At 34.3% G+C, this 20,140-nt stretch overlaps 2 protein-coding genes across 2 annotated transcripts in view; one reads left to right on the top strand and one right to left on the bottom strand.

Moving 5' to 3' along the window:
- The window catches only part of LIPI (lipase I), a 41,256-nt gene extending 40,529 nt beyond the window's left edge, over positions 1-727 (bottom strand). The window contains exon 1 of the mRNA XM_045851892.1: positions 682-727. Coding sequence (XP_045707848.1) covers positions 682-727 — 46 coding nt within the window. The remainder of the gene's footprint in view (positions 1-681) is intronic.
- A 5,602-nt stretch (positions 728-6,329) lies between these two features.
- RBM11 (RNA binding motif protein 11) lies at positions 6,330-15,304 on the top strand. The gene is made up of 5 exons (XM_045851652.1): positions 6,330-6,425; positions 8,670-8,832; positions 10,143-10,215; positions 11,338-11,434; positions 13,415-15,304. The coding sequence occupies exons 1-5, from the start codon at positions 6,330-6,332 to the stop codon at positions 13,694-13,696; spliced, it is 711 nt and encodes a 236-aa protein (XP_045707608.1). The 3' UTR covers positions 13,697-15,304.
- The last annotated feature ends 4,836 nt before the right edge of the window (positions 15,305-20,140 follow it).

Below are 20,140 nucleotides of genomic sequence, written 5' to 3'. Positions count from 1 at the left end.
AACACCCCTACAAAAAAATGATTCATTATGAATTTTAAATGTTACTTTTCTTATTATCATAAAGTAGAACAAGTAGTTCTACTTTCTACTTTATTGACATAAAGTAATGAATAACATTATTAAAATTAGTAAACTATATTATCATAAACTAGAAAACCAGGAGAAGAAAGTTTTACTTTATTACCACAAACCAGTTTTGGTTTTGCTTTTGCTTTAGCATAATAGGAGAAAGAAAGAAAGGAGGAAAGGAAGAAAGAAAGAAATCGAAAGTTGTAATATATGTTTACTTTGTTCACTTTGCAATTGATTATATACTTATGTAAAATCTCCTTAAAAGCAGGGCTATTTAAACAAATGCAACTGAAACAAGATGTTTATTATATCATAATTTTCAAATGCTAAATTTCTTTATTACTGAATTATTCTAATTTCTCTTGAATATTTCTATTTGTTCCCTATATCTTCTAATTACAAACTATCTGGAAAGGAAACACAGAATATAAAAATTACTAAATATATATACAGATATGTATACAAACTTTCTTCATAGTAATCTGTTTCATTAGTATCCATAATTATATTTTTTCCATACCATGTCAGCATTCTCTATCCCACAATACAGACCATATTGACTATTTTATACACAATTTTGAAAGATAAATCAAATTATCAAATTCTTACCAGATCTTGCCCAGCACATCAAACATAGAAATATGTAAACTCTCATTTGGAATCTGATGAAATAAAAAAAAAGTACTCAGATTCACCAAAAAAGAAATTCTGAAATTCAGCGAGGTTTCTCTTTGGTAGGATTGTCACAGTCTGGTAGGTTTTAATGAAAAAGATCCTTGAACTGTGGCTCCACCCTGTTTGTTGAAAAGGTGAGGTAGTTTGTTTTCTCCCAATTAGCTTGTGGCTGTGAGGCAGATTTTTAAGCCTAAGACTTTGTAATAAGTCACAAACATTCAACTATACAAGTTGAATTTAAGGGAAAGAAAAAGCTAATTATATCTTCTTTTATTCCTCTTAGCCTCAGGATTTCAGAAGTGGTTGGGAAGAACATATTTGTTCAAAGCCTAGAGCAAATGTGATGTTGGCAAATGCTAGAAATGGAAAGAGTCAGAAAAAGTTGTGGTTTATGTTCATTTTGATTATAAACTAAGTTGCCTTTATACATCATAAAATCAATAATAAAATCCATGTCCATCAAGCTGTCAAGTATAAAATATGGCTTTTTCATGTTTATGACATTTTGCAACCCAAACTCAGTGGCTATTTTAACATCCAAAATGCTAGTTTCTCTCTTGAAGTCTACAATTTTAAAATAAAAATAAATTGTTTTTAGTATAATGAACATTTATTAAAATTATTATAGGTTTTCTTTACACATTTACTTAATTTTTCTCTTATTTCCTTCCAGCAATGGGCTTTAGTAGGCAAGGAAAACAGATACCTATTCTAAACACGTGCCTTATAAGTTCAAAGTTAAACTTGGTTTTTAGAATTTTAAATCTGTATACTTCCAAAGATACTTTAACAACAGACATGAGTAATTTAAATCATTATCAAAAGCCAGTCTGAGGTCTGGGGAAACATTTCAGAGGATCCACACACACACAAAAATTATTCCTTTAAAAATCATGAAAAAATTAATTACTGATGAAGCCTCATCATTATTTTGTCCCTCTTGATCTCTGGAGATTTTACATGAGACTTCATTTTTAAAAGGGTGCCACCATAAAAATTAGACTGAAGACCACCAAATAACCTAGGTCTTTCCACATTATTTAGCTATAATAACTGTCCTTCTCTAACAAAGGTATAAGTAGACTACATCATTTCAAAATTTGGGAAAAAATATAATTGTCATACATGTTAAAAGTGATTTTTCTTAACCATATTATACTCAAATTAAAAGATAAATCTTTCTTATTTAACATAAATTTTCCTTTTGCTTTGCATTTTTGATGTGACAGTGTAAAATGCATCTTACACATTGTTTTCATCTTTTCCAGTCTAAAGAACTCATATTGAAAATATCAATTGGACATTTAGGACAGCATAATACATAGCAGTTTCAAAATATTAAATTGCCTTTTTATATTTTTTACTTACTATCAATAGTGAGAAAGTTGGGATTATCAATTTCCATTGCATTAAATAACAAAATAGTCAGGGATGGTGAAATATTATATAAAATGCCTATAATTTAGGAAGACAATATTTATGTACTTATTTAGTTCTCCTTGGATTAAAAAATGATTTTAAGAAGCTTATATACATGCATACAATGTAAACAATACTATAAAAGTGATAATGAGGATGGTGATGATATAAAATTGATTGAACCCTACGTACCAAGCATGCTTTTAAGCACTTTATAGGTAAATATAATAGGTAGTTGAGTACTGTTTATTGAGATGGGGTAGTCATTATCAGAATATATTTTGGCATGATCTTTTATATAATTTAGCAGTATGTGTCAAAATGTTTAATGATCTTCCTGTTTGATTCAGCAATTAAACATCTAAGATTCTTTCCTACAGAAATATTTACACATGTACACAAAGATATATAAGCAAAGATGTTTATCGCATTTTATAATAGCCAAAATATAGCAATAATGTAAATGTCTAACAGTGAGTGATTAATCTAATTATGCACATACTGCAGATTACAATTAGTGATGTAGATAAAGCAAGTCAATATTATTGGTGAAGAAGGCCTCCATTATATGATTTAAGGGGAGAAAAGGTAATCTAAAGACAATATGTTTAGTAAAGTTTATTTTCCTGAAATATGTTTTATGTACACATGCACAGATCAAAGTTAGCAAGGTTTTCCTTTAAAATGTTTATCTGTGTATGATAGACATTAATGATTTTCACTTTCTTATTTATTTATTTAAATACTAAAAATATTTCTTTAAAATAAATATCTAATACAAGTAAAACAAAAAATACTATGTTTACTTAAGACAAATATGATTAGAAAAAAATCAGAATAATAACAAAATGAGTCAAATGAAAGTGAGGTCAATTTTAAAAATTCATCCACTACAGTCTCTTTTTAAAAATTATTTATTTATTTATTTTAGAGAGAGGTAAGGGAGGGAAAAAGAGAGGAAGAGAAACATCAATGTGTGGTTGCCTCTCGAGTGCCCCCTACTGGGGACCCGCAACCCAGTACCTGCAACCCAGGTATGTGCCTTGACTGGTAATCAAACTGGCGACCCTTCAGTTTGCAGGTTTACACTCAGTCTACTGAGCAATACCAGCCAGAGACCACTAGAGTCTCATAACACTAACTTACCAAGTTTCTCCATACATTCATTCATTTGTACATACATTTATGCAACTTTTTTTTAAGATTTCATTTAATTTTTAGAGAGGGAAGGGAGGGAGAAAGAGAAAGAGAGAAACATCAATGTGCAGTTGCTGGGGGCCGTGGCCTGCAACGCAGGCATGTGCCCTGACTGGGAATCTAACCTGCAATGCTTTGGTTTGCAGCCTGCGCTCAATCCACTGAGCTACACCAGCCAGGGTGCAACTTTTATTAAGCATCTACTAATATTCTGGCATATCAGATAACTGATATCCAGGGTAACTTATTCAAACTGTATTATTTTCAGAACTGCTTATAATACATTCACAGATGAGTCAGGGATTGTGCTAGTACTGATATTTACTCTTTAGTACTTCACAGTCAGAAGGGCTTGAAAATGCATGTCTAGAAAAACTACAGAACATACAGAAGGGGCAGCCAGCTAATTTAGAGTGTAGAGTTTAGGGAAACCTAGATGGAGGCACAACCTGTGCTGAACTACAAAAGAAAATAAGAGTCAACTGAACAAGGAATGAGAGAAAGGAGCTCTAACTGATATATAAAATATATAAAACATATAAAATATAAAATATAAATACACAAATTTATATTATATAAATATATCTTTATAGGAACATAGTTTATATTTTTATCAAGGATATATTACATATTAGTAAACATTTTCATTTTTGATGTGTTCATACAGTTAGAGATTGAAAATATCCTGATATTTTAAAGAATATCATATCATATCCTGATATGAATAAAGAAAAGCTAATTATTTGTAGCATGTTCCATGCACTTAACCCATAAACCTAATCTGTGACTAATGGTCCCGCAAATACTAAGAGTAAACTGAATTATTTTTCAGCTTCTACTATGTTTGTGACTATGCATGCATTCAATATGTTAAGAAATACAGTATGCTTACATAGAAAAATGATATATCAATATCAACTTTTGAACAAAGAGCTAACTGCATGATTTTCAGAACTTATAACATTAAGTATTCTTAGAATTATAAGCACTATAAACTTATGTTCTACCAGAAGAGTATGTACTAGGAACTCCAAAATCATATACATTTGTAAACAAAGATTAATGCAAATTTCACTAGAACAAGATAATATGATAATTACTTATAAATATAAAGGTTTTAGCATTTGGTCATATATATATGCTACATGTTTTACAATAAAACCTGAAAATTCACCTACCAGATAAGCAGTGTCTGAGAGGAGTTAAAGAAGAACTATGTCGGTTTAGGTAAGATTTATGAGATAAATGAATTTAAAAAAAAAATAAAGAAACACACACATAATAGAAACTTGCAAGTATGCATTCATTCGATCAACATATATTTGTTATATACCTACACTATGTTAGTTTCCTTAACCACTTTCTACCTTACTACAACAATGTTAGTAAAGGAAAGAAAAAATAAAGACAGGATTTATAGACTCATCATATACCAACTGAAGGTGATTATTAAAGTTATTGAAACATTATTTGTATTTACATGCAAAGAAAGTCACTCTCCCATTATGCTGTAAGCTTTAGAAAGGCAGAATTTTATACTTATTTTTGTTTCCCAAGGATTAAAGACAGTGTCTGGACCATAACAAGCACTCAGAAAATAGCTTTTAAAAGAAGTAATGATAGTAGCCCAATCTATTTCTTAAGAAATAGAACTTTAATTCCAAAAAGTGAAATTTACTAACCTAAAATCATAACACTAAGTAATGTCAGATTTCCATTAGAAATCAGGGTTCCAAAGTTGTGTCCCTTTTCATTACAAGAGGTAGGTGATTTTTTTTTTTCACCAACCAAGTAAAAGCATGCCTCAGTTCAACGTGAATTATCACAGGTGCCTACTTAAAGGTCAGATGGTGCCTTGATTACTTGAATGATATCTGCACAATGATTTCAAGTTTTTATGTAGACATACATTATATTCAGAAAGGACACCAAGTTAAAAGTTGACAGTTGATTTACCAAGGTACTGAAATTCTAAATCTCTTTCTTTAAATTATCTTTATTGTTTTTAAGATTTTTAAAAACCCTCAAGTAAGAATCAATTTTTCACACTGGTACACTGTATACAAAGTGCAGTCCTAATGTAAAGTGTGCATATTGGAACCTGCTACAGCGCCCAGGAGCCATCTTCAAAACTTCTAGTATCAATCACAAAACTTGCTATATACTCTTTCCAATATTTCTTGGTATAGGCTTTTTCTCGGGTTCAAATGCCTTCTAGGTTCCCCTAAAACCTCTGCAGCCATTTTCAGACTTCTCTCTAGAAGTGTTTCCTAGGTGAATAAACTTTAGTTTTAGCAGTCTTTTTTTTTTAAGATTTTATTTATTTATTTTTAGACAGGGAAGAGAGGGAGAATGAGAGAGAGAGAAACATCAATGTGCAGTTGCTTGGGGTCATGGCCTGCAACCCAGGCATGTACCCTGACTGGGAATCGAACCTGCGATGCTTTGGTTTGCAGCCCACGCTCAATCCACTGAGCTATGCTAGCCAGGGCTAGTTTTAGCAGTCTTGTATCCACATTCATGCATACATTCTTTCAAAAAATAATTTTATAAAGAATGTAATTTTAAAATCCTAATGATTTTATTCACTCTTTGCCAACTGATCTCCCTTTACCCTGGGAGCTTTTGTAATGCAATGAGGATAACTCGATTTCTGTAGAAAATGTATTTAAAATGTTGGCTGAATAAATCCAGAATCAATTAACAACGTCTTGCCCAGAACGAGGGCAACGCCTCCTCCGCAGCTGATCCTTACTCTGACTCACTCCTCCACGGTCCCAGTGGGATCTCCGGGTGCGCGGTGGGCGTGGCCCGAGGTGCGCCAGGGGCGTGGCCCGCACTCTCGCTCCGCCCTCCTCACAGCGCTTTGGTTGTCGGCCCCACCCCCTCGCTCGGGCGGCGCGGTGAGAAAGCGAAAGGGGCGGGTAGCTGCATCTCCCCATCAATCCTTGGGCGAGACCGGAGGGATGTTCCCAGCTGTGGAGGAGGCCGAGAGGACGGTGTTTGTGGGGAATTTAGAGGCCCGCGTGCGGGAAGAGATCCTTTACGAACTGTTCCTTCAGGTACCGTCGGTGGGGAAGGGGCGGCCTAGGGGCCGGGCGCTTCGAGGCTAAAACGCAGTCTGAGGGGCGGGGTGCACCTGACCTTTCGGAGCCCGGCCCCCTTCCCGCCCCAACCTTGGGCCCTGGTGTTAACTGGGTCCTGCCTTGCTCCTGTGTCCAGGTGAGCGGTTGGGTGGTGATGTGACCCAGTGTGCGCCCCCGCCCCATCCCCAGTGCGGGAGCTCTGGGAAGGGGCAGTGATTGGGCTCCGCCCTGAGAAACAGCTTGGAGGAGTCTGCCTGGGGCCGCGGACGTGCTCCGTAAAAACAGAAAACAGCCGTGTCATTGTCTTCCTTCAGACGATAAAATAAGCACCCTCGGAATTAGCGGTATGGGTTTTTAAATGTTCCCCTATTTGTTAATTTTTCTCTAACCCCTTTTATGCGGCGGGTCTATGATAAATGAAACTTGAGCTGATTTGCTCAGCAAATGACTGTGACCAATTAACCTGGCCAGTCCCTTTTATTTTATACCAAGAAGACTTGGAAACTTTCCAGACCTGCCACCTCCAGAATTAAGCCTCTTGTCACCCGGAAACATTCACCTATTGTACACACCTAGGTCTCACTTGCTGAAGAGATATCCTCATTCAGCCACTCATCTAACCCGTTAATGGTCCAGAATTCCGTTTTAAACAGTAAGTAAGGTACTGGGCATACAAATTTGAGGGAGAGATTTTGGCCTTTCTAAAAGCGAAAACTTAAAATTAATTACCATGGCCTAGGATAATCTATAAAATAGAGGGATGCACAATATAGCGAAGTTTTTTACAGTGTGAATTCTGATGTCACAAGTGTGACCTGGGCTAAATAGCAATAAAAGTACAACAGTTTCCTCATATGTTGCATGATGTGTGAAGGTTAAATAAACTAATCCAGGTAAAACGGAACTGAGCCTGCCCCTTCCTGTTTTTACCGCTGCCACTGCTACCAATAGTACTACCAGTATTAACATCAAGAGAAATCAGGAAAGAGTGACTTGCCCCTGTCAGAATAAGAGCCAGTTTCAAGTGAGAGGCTAGCAAAGCTAAATTTCCAGGAGTAAGTATGAGTACCAGCCAACTGGTTTTTGAAAGGCCCTACCTGTGTCTCTGAACTAAAGCACTCCTGTTAATTGTAGGTACCCACAAATTGATCGAATAACGAGGCCCGAGGGGCGCCGTTATTGATCGAAGCAATCCCTTCCAGGAACACGTTTCCTGTCCTGGACATAAAACTATTTAGTATTTGAAAAATAGTGTTTAAGTATAAGACATTCATGTTCATCCTCCTAATAACTTGCCATCTTTTTAAACTTGCTTTTTTAAACTCTGCTCTAATAGTTGTTTTCCCCCAGTGTTGCTTAAAACTTGTCATTCTAACTAAAAAGCAGTAGAAAGAAGGGAGATGAAGGGAGGGAGAGAAGGAAAGAAAGGACGGACTTAAATCATTCTTTTTCTCTAGAAGATGTGTTTTATGTTGAGCCTCCAGAAACGAAGGAAGGTCGGATAAGGCATGAAAGCCCCCTATACGTACATTATTTTTAGTCAGGGGGACTGGATCTATAAGACTATATAATATATATAATTCTCATTTTTTATGATTTCTACCTAAATTAAATGTTCATCTTTTCTAATAATCAGGCAACCAAGCATAGTTTACCTAGGCCCTTCTAAATTCTAGAACAGTGATTTTTAACTGGTGTGCTACAAGAATTTTTAAAACACGCAGTACCTGATTATTAGGGTCACTGACTGCTTTTCCCTTAGATTGTCAAATAAAAAGCTGACAACAGCCAACACAACAATAGCTGTCCCATGTAAAGGAATCAAAATTACACCTATTTTTGTCAGATTGACAAAAATATATATTTTGGGTGTGCTGTAGTATTTTAGTAATTAATTTACATATGTCATGAGATGAAAAAGAAGTTGCTAAACTTGTTTTGCTAAGTCTAACTAAAGGGGAACAACTTTCCTTTCAAGATTTGGACCTACCACATAGAATTTCCTATTCTTAACACCATGAATGTTTCTTGTAAGCCAGAAAGGACCAAGAACGCGTATGAAGTGTAATATGTATTGTTAGGAAAATATGCTATTAGCAGAGCTACATAAAGCTGTTATTGGTAACAGATTTTTTAAAATCTAAAGTTAAATATACTTGATTTATCTAACTGTAAAAAATCTTTAGATTTATGAGAAAATAATTTTTAAGTTTTTTATAGGCTGGGCCATTAACCAAAGTGACCATATGCAAAGACAGAGAAGGCAAACCGAAGTCTTTTGGATTTGTCTGCTTTAAACATCCAGAATCGGTGTCTTATGCCATAGCTTTGCTGAATGGAATTCGTTTATATGGAAGACCAATCCATGTGCAGTATCGATTTGGTAGGTCTATCTAAGTGAGTTTTTTTGGTGGTGATGTTCTCAGGGGTGTATTTTGTTTTTTATATAGCATAAGACCAGAAAAGTTCCCCCATAGCCTCTATTAGTTTTCTCAGAACACATGTCTAATTCATAATGGTATGTAGTTAGTGTTGCCGTTTACATTGTCAACCGTATTGCATCTGTTTTGTATTAACAGTTTTAATGTTCTATTTTAGTGTCAGCCAGCAAGTATCTATGATAGTTGCTATTGGCTGTTATAAGTTAAACAAATTTAAATGAACTGGGGACACACAACTATAGCTTTTATATAGCAAGACTATGCTAATCTTTTTGTCATTGCTAATGTGTGGTATCAAATACCTACTATTTGGAAGATGGGGTGGGTGACTTAGTCCTCCTGGGAAACCATGATATATATATATATCCACCCCTGGATTTAAGCCCCTATAAGAGCCGCTGACCAAAGGCAGCTGCCTAGTGACACTTCATAGTGGTGGAGCAATGCCTTCTGAAAAGAATGGCCTCAAGTGACTTCTCCTCGCACACATGCTAAGAACTGATCATCTTTGATTAGCTATCCAGAGGACATTGTACTAAAACTCTAGCCCTTTCCAGTTTAGAGGGACTGATAGAAGCAATGCTTATGTTTATGTTTCAGTGCTTGGAATGCTTTTGTTGCTTCCCTCCCTCAATGAAGTTGCTTCCCTCCCTCAAATGATTCAGGCTTATTGATATATCCCTTGTTTGTTTTTTTATTACTCTTGCTAAACAAAATCACACAATAATAAGAAAACAATGTCTTCTTGCAAAGGAAAAGTGCTTCTCTTTGATTTTATATTTTTAATGTCTTTGTAAAGAAAATTGGCTGCATGATGCTTTCAAATACTACCCAGTTATGTTCTGACACTTACCCAGTCAGTTGCTTAGCATCCTCTGCGATGTTGCTTTGTTAGTGCAGTTTAAAGAACTCATGCCTTATACACAGGAGGTAAATAAATAACACTGATTGTTTTGCCATTTTTAGTTTAAAGGTGTGTAGAACAAAACACCATGTATCTTATGTGGTCCCATGTCAATGTAATTCTTTTGTAGAGCCATTGCTTTGAATAAAGTTTGATTATAAGTCAGTCATTTATAATAATATAAACAATCTGTAAATTACTTGGCAGACCAGAGACATGTGCATGTATTGTATATAAGTATAGAATTTTAATTAATACTATATCCACTTGAGTTTGGAGGTTTTGATCATTTAATGTTAGAACTTAAATTGTACCATGAAGTAATCCATTATTCTATTTACTTTAAAGGGAGTTCCCGCCCTTCTGAACCAGCTAACCAAAGTTTTGAGAGCTGTGTTAAGATAAATTCACACAGCTACAGGTAATAAAAATATTTTTCATGAAGGCAAAGAAAATAAACATGTTCTTATACCAGGAAGAGTTTTTATATATTCTGCATTATTGTAAACCTTATCATTTAGGCATGATAAAATTAAGGAATTCATTTTTTTCCGAAGCCATTAAAAATGACAGAAAATGCTTTCATTTAAGTTCAGGCATATTATCTTCAGCAGTACATGGGTTTTATATTATGTTATTTATAGTTTATTGTATTCTTTTTATACCTATTAAATTATTTAAGCATCCAAGGTCTCATTGTAATGAATCATTTAGGCTTCTCTGATACTAGTCTCAACACTCACTAATGGGATATGCAGCTATTCATCTGACTGCTTCCTGTTGTTTTCCACCCTCATCTTTGCCTCTGCCCACCCATGTTAATTTTGCTCTTCCCACAGTACACCTTCTGTCCAAAGGGTTAGCAGTAGTATCATTAAGACTGTGGAATACTATGGAGCAAGTAGAGTAATGAAGACTACCTATAGATCTAGCCAGTATTTGTAACTGCAATTTATTGAACATCCTCATAGAAGAAAACACAAGGTGTTACACTTTTAAATGAAATTTTAGAACACCACAGTTTTTTAATTAGTGATATTTATTATCTTATTATGTAGAAGAAATAAGCAAATATTCTTGTGAACATCAGCAGTCCATTTAGAAAAGAGCATAATTTACATAGACAATAAATATATATTGAAAAATGAAAAAAAATTGCTACCTTTCTCTTTTCAATAACTATAAAAGACTGAATATGTCTTTGGTAATTATTAATGACTTGCTCTGCTATGTTAATACCTAAGTGTTCTTTATAAAATTAACATTGCTTAACATTTTCTTATCAAAAAAACCAAATGTGACTCGAAATTGAGATTTCAGTGTAGTAATAAATAAGACTTGAGGTATTGCTATGTCAGTACATTATCAATATAATAACTGATTATTTGTGGGTGAATGTTTAAAATTAATCTTAACTAAGCTCTCTTAGAGAAACTTTTTTTTAATTACAAAGAGTTGTCTCTATTTTTTTTTTTGTAAAGAAAACAGAGCATTCGAAGGTAGGAATTTTAACTTTCTATTATTTTCTTTTACCTTTCCAAAGAAATGAAGAAGTCATGGGTAGAGCTTCCTTTCCCATGCAGTTTTTTCCAACTACTAATGCAGCTTTACCTCAAGAATATTTTTTCTTTCCAAAGATGGTAAGTTTGATACGCCATTGGTTCAATATGTAATATAATGCAAATAGTGAAGAATATGAAAACTATTTGGAACTTACAGTGTTCAACTCTAAACCTGGGACAAAGGCAGAAGCTTCTTGGAGCACTTTTCCCTGTGGCAGTCAGCTCTAACACAGTCATCTTAAATCCAACACACAGTACCTCAGCAAACAGCCAGCACGTCTCTAGAAGGGGACAGATGGCAGTGATGACGCACTGTGGTCCAAGTAAAATATGAATACAGAGTTGTCATTTAAATGACCATTTCAAAAGATACTTTTAGATTTGAATAATTTTATTTAGTGAATCATTTTTACATACTGCAACCATTAATCACAAATGCATTGCTTTTGGATATGAATTTTTTAAGTAATTTTTTTTCCTGAAGGCAAAGATTTTCAATGTGTTAAACTATATTATTTCCAAAGACTCTCAGAAATATGGTTCTGGACTAGAAATCGTAATTACGATCTTTATTATTAAAGGGGAACTTAGGAAATTATTTTTTTCAGCTCCTTATTTTATTTTCATTTATTTATTTATTTTTTTCCTCACCCAAAGACATGCTTATTGATTTTAGAGAGGGGAAAGGAAGGGAAGGGAAAGGAAGGGAAGGGAAGGGGAAGGGAAGGGAAAGGAAGGGAAAGGAAGGGAAGGGAAGGGAAGGGAAGGGAAGGGAAGGGAGGGAGGGAGAGAGAGAGGGAGACATTGATTGGTTGCCTCTTGTACACAGCCTGACATGGGACAACCCACAACTGTGCATGTGCCCTAAGAGAGTATCAAACCCGTGACCCTTTGGCTTATGGGATGATGCCCCAACCCACAGAGCCACACCAGCCAGAGCTCAACTCATTTTATGCATAATAAAATTGAGGTTCAATAATACTAATCAGCAAGTTTGATTGTACTTGTTAGTGACACATGTGGGACTATAACACAGGTTTTCTGATTCATAGAGTGGGATTTTTTACAAACATCTAGCATACATGTGAGCTTCAGATTTTTTAAAAAGCCATTTTTACTTTTGTAAAGATAAGGAAAGTTGATAATTTAACTTTTGGAGAAAACTTTTCTTAGTTACACTGAGATATTAGTAAACCACCAGTTCACATCTAAAACTGTCAATATCTTCTTCCTAGCATTTTTAAATTTTGGTAGATATGAGGGAAAAACCACACACACCTTCACTTACTCAGTCACTCTAAAGTTATCTCCATTGACATTTAATGTGCTTTAAATAGTTAGAAACTTTAATTAAAAATTACTTTAAAAAGAAAGAATTAGGTATCATAACTACTAACCATGCTATATAATATGGTGGCCATTAGCCGCATGTGAAGCTAAAAAACTGAGTTTTTAATTTTAATTTAAATTAAAATTTGAAACATGATTCAGTTATTAGAAAACTTATACATACATTTAAAAGAACTTGGATATATATATTTACTTTTTCACATGTAAATTTTATGTAATTGAAATTTAGATCAAGTATTTTCTATGAAAATTTACCATCAGAATTGGAATATTCTGTAAAGTATAAAATATATCCCAGAATTTGAAGACTTAGCATGAAAAAGGAAAGTAAAATATGTCATAATAATTTTTATATTGGTTACATGTTGAAATATTTTGAGACAAAATACATTATTTAATTGCACCTCTTTCCTCATTTTTTTATTGTGCCTACTCAAAGATTTAAAATTACATATGTGACTAGCATTTTATTTCTCCAGGAAAGCAATAAGTTGTATTGTAGTAAGCTATACATTACCTTGAATCTTTATGTTAACTATTTAAAGAAACTACCACATTCCTACTTAGCAAAGGCATGGCCTTTCTTATATCAATACACGGCTTGGTTTGCATGTAGTTATTTGTATAATGCATTTAAACTGTAAACTTTTTTTTTAACTTTGGGCTTGTTGTGGCAGATGAATGTTTTTGGTTTTGTTTTTTTCACAGCAGTGGCATGCATATAATCCAGTGCTACAGCTTCCTTACTGTGAGATGACAGCACCACTTCCTAACAGCACATCTGTGCCTTCACTAAATCATGTTCCAAATCTAGAGGCTGGACCAAGCTCTTATGAATGGACTCACCAACAACCACGTGACTCTGACCTTTACCAGATGAATAAGCGAAAGCGGCACAAACAAACAAGTGATAGTGATAGTAGCACAGAAAACAATAGAGGCGAATATAGGCAAAAGTTCCAAAAGTGTAAGAAGAAGAAAAGACACTAGTATTACCTTCAAATGAATTTATCTACCCTTGTCTTAATACTATCAAAAGATAAAAAAAAACCCTGTATTCTACTAAATAACCAATTTAATGGTTTTCTTGTCTTTTCAAAATATACAATAATATGACATCTGATTTGCTATTGAAGTTTTGTTTTGAATGACAAAAACTTAAAAATAATATAATGGACTACTTTTTGTTTTTGTAATGGTATTGTTGACACAGTGGTCAACAAGATATATATTTTGAGTGATATATTTTAGTACTGATGATGAAATTGCACAAAACTGTCAATCAGAAGTCATTTACTGAACACATGGATAAGGCACCATGCCTTCCTAAATCCTCGCTTATATGGAGTGGTAGATTTTCCAAGGGAAACTAGTGCAAATATTTAAGAGTTACATGTAGTTCCTAACATAAGAGGAATAAGCAGGCTTTAGTTTCCTTTGTTAGTAACATTGTTTATTCCTCCATATGTTATTTCTGAGCCTTCTGTTCCTACAGGTTTATTTCATAAAATGATGATACATGACAGTGATACCCAAGGAAAGATGATTACTATTGAGCTAGTTTTAGTGTCATTCCCTTTTTATACAATTGAATATAAATATGAATATGCATCTTCACACTCATTGTATTTCACGAAAATTAGTTGGCTATGTCAGAATTTATTATCAACTTTTATCAACTGAGTTTGAGAGGATATATTTGACATGAAGTAACTCTTGATAATGAATAAATAGAATATTTCATTAATGTATAATTAATATTGATTGTCAAATCAAGTTTCCTGTTTCTGGTTCATTTATTTTTGGAAGATAAATAGATTACATGTAAAATTAATGGTATTTAGCTCACCATAGACTGAAATAATGACAATATGTATTGACTAAAGCCAGTTGAAAGAATCATTGGGAGGACCCCACCCAGTTTGTAGGACAGGCCATGCTTAGGTATTTCTTTTGCATGTTGCATAGCACTTTATAGATCTTTATTATGTAAAATAATAAAGATGTTTTTAGAAAAGTGAGTAACTGAATGTAACTTTTGGTTATAAATATACATTGCAGAGTATTAGCCCAGTTTTACAGGTAGACATTAGTCTTCCCATCTGATCAACATGAAAAACTAAATTCCAGTTGATGTAGCTTGACCTGTATACTTTCACGTTCCTAACTATTCAAACTAAAAAAGATGATACTTTATTTTTAAATCACATTTTTGCAATTTAGAATTATGCCAAAGTCATGTAAATAGGAAAAAAAGAAAAAAAAAACACCTTAGCCCTGAATTATTTTTCAGTGTGATTGGCACTATAAGAAATATGTACATGAGAAATGTCTCTTAGCAAGTAAAAGTGACATATTCATAAGATAAGACAATTATCTTGAAATACTGTTAACAAACTAAAAATCTGAAAACTGCAAGGAATTCTTGCATCTTCTTTCGTCACAAGCAGGAATTACCTCAATAGCAACTTCAGCATGTCAGCTGAACAAACCAGAAGGCAAATTCATCTGTTTACCTAGTGCCTTTTATTAATATATATAAAATTCTCTTTAAATGTCAATAACATGTACAATCCTGTGTAATTTTAAATTATCAGTTTTCCCAATACTGTTTTTCAGTTAAAATGTATTTAAATTATTTATTTGCCTTAGAGAGTTTTGTTTTTACAATTTTAATTCTCTGCCCTCAAAATCTATTTATTTATTTTTTTAAAGATTTTATTTATTTTTAGAGAGTGAAGGGAGAGAGAGAGAGAGAAACATCAATGTGCGGTTGCTGGGGGCAGTGGCCTGCAACCCAGGCATGTGCCCTGACTGGGAATCGAACCTGCGACACTTTGATTCGCAGCCCGAGCTCAATCCACTGAGCTACGCCAGCCAGGGCTAAAATATATTTATTTTTAAGTGTGTACACATTCAACTTCAAATGTTAGATGAAACTTGGAATTTGGGAACAAAATCAGTCCTTTTATTCTCATATTCACTAATTTATTTTTTAAAAATGAGTTTGTGTACTGCAGTGGAAAAACAAGAGAAAAATTGCTTAAAGTTGATCCAAAAGATGAGTGCAAAACACACCCTTGAAATCTGTAAGTGTGCATATTCTACCTGTTTTCCATTTCCATACATCTTAGTAAAGCCAGTTACATCAGAATTAAGAGTCTGTCTCATTAATTTATTTCCTGTTGAGCAAAGTGAATTAATAGCCAGGGTTTGATTTTTGTGAACATGAGCACTATTACACAGATCTCTATAGAAATCATATTTTACTGCAAAAAGCTCAAAAAAAATCTTTTAACAAAGAATGATCCCTGCCTTTACACTTCAAGCCCAAGGAAGCTGAGTGAGCATAGCCCTTCCTGTTTCACTAAGCAGTATTTGCTGAAGTAATTAGTGGTGATGGTATTATGCCTGATAAGAATGAGTTTTACAAGGTCACATGGTGCCTCAACTGTGGGCTAAGTTTCTTTATTCCAAATCATAACCAACCTGCATAAAGTACTTGATGTGCGTGAAAAAACTCAGCAAGTAAGGACCAGTTGATCTAGTACCTGGTTCTTTATTATCTGATTCCTGGCAAAATTTTCTTATTTTTATTATCCTCACCAGAGGACTTTTTTTTGTCATTGAGTTTTTATAGAGAGGAAGGGAGAGAAACATCAATACAAGGAAGAAGCATCAATTGGTTTCTTTCCACACACGCGCGGACTGTGGATAGAACCTGCAACATAGGCATGTGCTCGGACCAGGAATCAGACCTGGAACCTTTCAGTTGTGGGATGATGCTCTAAACTGAGCCACTCTGGCCAGTGTCTTAAAATTTTCTTTGGAGTTTCCAATGCCATCTTGTTATACCATCAACAGATTAGATAAAGATTAAGAAAAACACCTGCTACTGGCATTGTATTTAGAGACTATAACCAGTATAAAAAGATACAAACTAAGATATTTCCTGAGTTTTAAACCCTGAGGAAGATCAAGCCCAACAAACCTACATAATAGCATCTACAGCAAGGAACCCAGACCTAACAATAATAGGCTGGGGGAGCTTAATGAAAACATTCTTTAAATGAATAATGCTGATCAGTCCAAAACTAGTTGAATCCTAATTACTGTCTTTGCTTCTATATAACAAAAATAGTAATATCCTGGATAGGAAAATAACCCTCACCCCAGCTACTTACCCCAGGCTAACATCCTCATTGATTTTATCCAGCCTCCAAATTAATCACAAGGGAACCATTTCAGACTCTCCTGTTTACTACCAAACCCTATAAGTTGTTCTAGACAATTCCCTCTTCATTTTTTTAAGTGATCATTAGTTCTTCACTATGACCTTGTTCAGGTTCTCTTCATTTTCTGCTTGGAGTATATATTAAGCATCTCAGTCAACAATGAATATCATTCTAAACACAGATTTTGTTGCTGGTACCCATCACTGAAAAAGTGAGGTCCCAACATTTGAGGAGCTTATCGCCTAGTGGCATAGATGGACATTTAAAAAGTTAATTTCAGAAAATGTTAACAGAGGTAAGTAAACACAGTGCAGTGGGAGGAGGGAGCCAATCACCTGAATAAAAAGATTTTCTCTATGGACTCATCTGTTTGCACACCCCTGCTGTCCACCCCTCCTTGGAGGTATAGCTCCAAATTTTGAGCTAGTGGTTTGCCTCATATTGGTATTACCCCACCATCCTCTTAAGTATACAGGAGCTTGGGATATGGAAATGAATGAAAAAGGTAAAACTCCCTGATCTCATGAAGCATTCTAGTAGAAAGATAAGATAAATAAAGCTATGTTAAGGAAATAAAAAACCAAAGCAGGAGAGGAAGTAAGTGGCATGGATATCTGAGGGAAGAGCTGGAGGGAAGAACTTAAAATAACAGAAGGAAGCCAGTGTGGTAGATGACAGGAAGACATGGGATCAGAAGACAATGGGAACTTAATAGCCACTACAAGCACATGACATTTAGTGGGGATGTTTTATAAAGGGGTGGGAGTGAGGGTGTGACACGGGCAGGAATATTGAGACTGTTGAAGTTATCCAGGCAAGGAAAAATGGTTGCTTATATCAAAGTTGTAGCCATAGAAGCGGTAAGTGGTAAGATTCTGTATATCTTGAGTTGGACAAAAAGATGGTTCTAGTAGTGTTTAGTTGTCTTTAATTTAATTCAAAACAATTTTGTTAGATTGCATTGTGACAGCTGTCATATCAGCATACATTTAAAAACAACTTACCAAAATTGGTGAATTTTTGTATAGCCATTTTAATGTTGAAGATGGGAGAAAATATACAACATTTTGGCATATTATGCTTTATTATTTCAAGAAAGGTAAAAATGCAACTGAAACACACAAAAAAAGATTTGTGCAGAATATGGGGGTAAAAGTTTTTCCCTTAAGGTCAGAAATAAGGAAGGGTATCTGCTTTCACTTTTATTCAACATAGTATTGGAAGTTTTAGCCATAGTGATCAGACAAGAAAAAGAAATAAAATGCATACAAATTGGAAAAGAGGAAGTAAAACTGTCATTATTTGCAGGAGACATGATAGTGTACATAGAAAACTCTATAATCTCCACAAAAAAATACTTGACCTAATCAATGAATTAGCAAAATAGTGGAATGCAAAGTAAATATTCAGAAATTGATGGCATTTTGATACACCAACAACTGTCAGAAAAAAAAATCTAGGAAAAAAATCCCATTTACTATAGCAAGTACCTAGGAATAAATTTAACCAAGGAGGTGAAAGAACTGTACTAAAAAAAACTATAGAACACCAAAGAAAGAATTTGAGGAAGATACAAATAAGTGGAAGCATATATTATGTCCATGGGTTGGAAGAATTCACATCATCAAAATGTCTATACTATCCAAAGCAATCTATACATTCAATGCAATTTCTAAAAAAACACCAATGGCATATTTCACATATTTGGAACAAATATTTCAAAAATTTATATGGAACCAAAAAGATCTCAAATAACCTCAGTAATATTGGGAAAAAAGGATAAAGTAGGAGGGATCACAATACTTGATATCAAACTATACTACAAAGCTACTATAATTCAAAGTCTGATACTGGCATAAGACAGACACATAGATGAATTGAGCATAATAGAGAGCCCAGAAATAAACCCATCTCTATGGTCAATATTTGACAAAAGGGGAATGAGGATATAGTGCAGTAAAAATGGCTTCTTCAATAAATGGTGTTGGGAGAACTGGACAGGTACATGCCAAAAAAAAAAAAAAAAGTGAAACTACACCACTAACATATACCACACACCAGAATATAAACTCAAAATAGATAAAAGACTTAAATACAAATTGTGATCATAAAAGTCCTAGAGGAAAACATAGACAATATAAAATTTCAAGTATTCTACATGGCAATATTTTTGCCATTTTATCTCCTATGGCAAGGAAAGTAAAGGAAAAAATAAACAAATGGGACTACATCAAATTAAAAGGCTTCTGCATGGCTAAAAAAAAATCATCAAAATGAAAAGAGATCTGACTGTGTGGGATAACATATTTACCAGTGATACACTGGACAAGTGTTTAATCTCCAAAATATATCAAGAACTAATACAACTCAACACCAGGTAGGCAATCCAATTAAAAATTGGGCAAAGGGCCTGAATAGACACTTCTCCTAGGAGGACATACAGATGGATCATAGACATATGAAAAGATGCTCAACATCATTAGCCATCAAAGAAATGCAAATTAAAACTGCAATGAGATAAAATCTCACACTTGTCAGAATGGTTATCATTAATAAATCAACAAACAAGTGCTGGCAAGGATGTTGAGAAAAGGGAACCTTAGTGCACTATTGGTGGGAATGCAGACTGGTGCAGCCACTGTGGGAAACAATATAAAATTTCCTCAAAAAATAAAAATGGAACTGCTTTTTGATCCAGTTATTCCACTGAATTAATGAATTTAAGAAAAGTTAAATTTATATGCATAGGAGTACTCTACAAGGAGTAGCTTCCCAAACAGCTAAGAGATTAGGTGGATATGCCAGCTTAAAAAGAGGCTAGGAAAAGAGTTTTGTGGGTGTATCTGAGAGGAAGACAAAATATTAAAGGTTTGATAAGGGTAGCAAGATTGGAAATCTATCCTTAACAACAGCCAACTGCCCCTAAGAATTTACATAAATGTTTCTTTGTCTTTGGAAGAGAGATGGACACTATATTGACTTAAAGCATTTGACAGTGAGTATTTGACTGCACTGAGATATTTCATGACCTAAAGAGGCAACAGTTGTTTACACCAATAGAAGTTTAAATCTGGGGGCTTTATGACCTCAATCAGCTGGTGCCTTCAAGAGCACTCTGTTCAGATTGATTACAAAGTAGGAGGTCGTCAACATCTTGGACAAGAGCGAAGCCTTGGGTAAAAGTTATAGTGTATTGTTG

Source organism: Phyllostomus hastatus, unplaced genomic scaffold (assembly GCF_019186645.2).
Source record: "Phyllostomus hastatus isolate PE091 unplaced genomic scaffold, TTU_PhHast_1.1 phas_contig_86, whole genome shotgun sequence".
In the NCBI taxonomy this organism is placed as follows: Eukaryota; Metazoa; Chordata; class Mammalia; order Chiroptera; family Phyllostomidae; genus Phyllostomus; species Phyllostomus hastatus.
This window is presented reverse-complemented; position numbering and strand designations above follow the sequence as displayed.

Excerpts from the sequence above, each read along its gene's own strand:
- RBM11 (XM_045851652.1), top strand. The coding sequence starts at position 6,330 with ATGTTCCCAGCTGTGGAGGAGGCCGAGAGGACGGTGTTTGTGGGGAAT. Across the intron at positions 6,426-8,669 it reads TTTACGAACTGTTCCTTCAG|GCTGGGCCATTAACCAAAGT; the intron begins GTACCGTCGGTG and ends AGTTTTTTATAG. Across the intron at positions 10,216-11,337 it reads ATAAATTCACACAGCTACAG|AAATGAAGAAGTCATGGGTA; the intron begins GTAATAAAAATA and ends ACCTTTCCAAAG.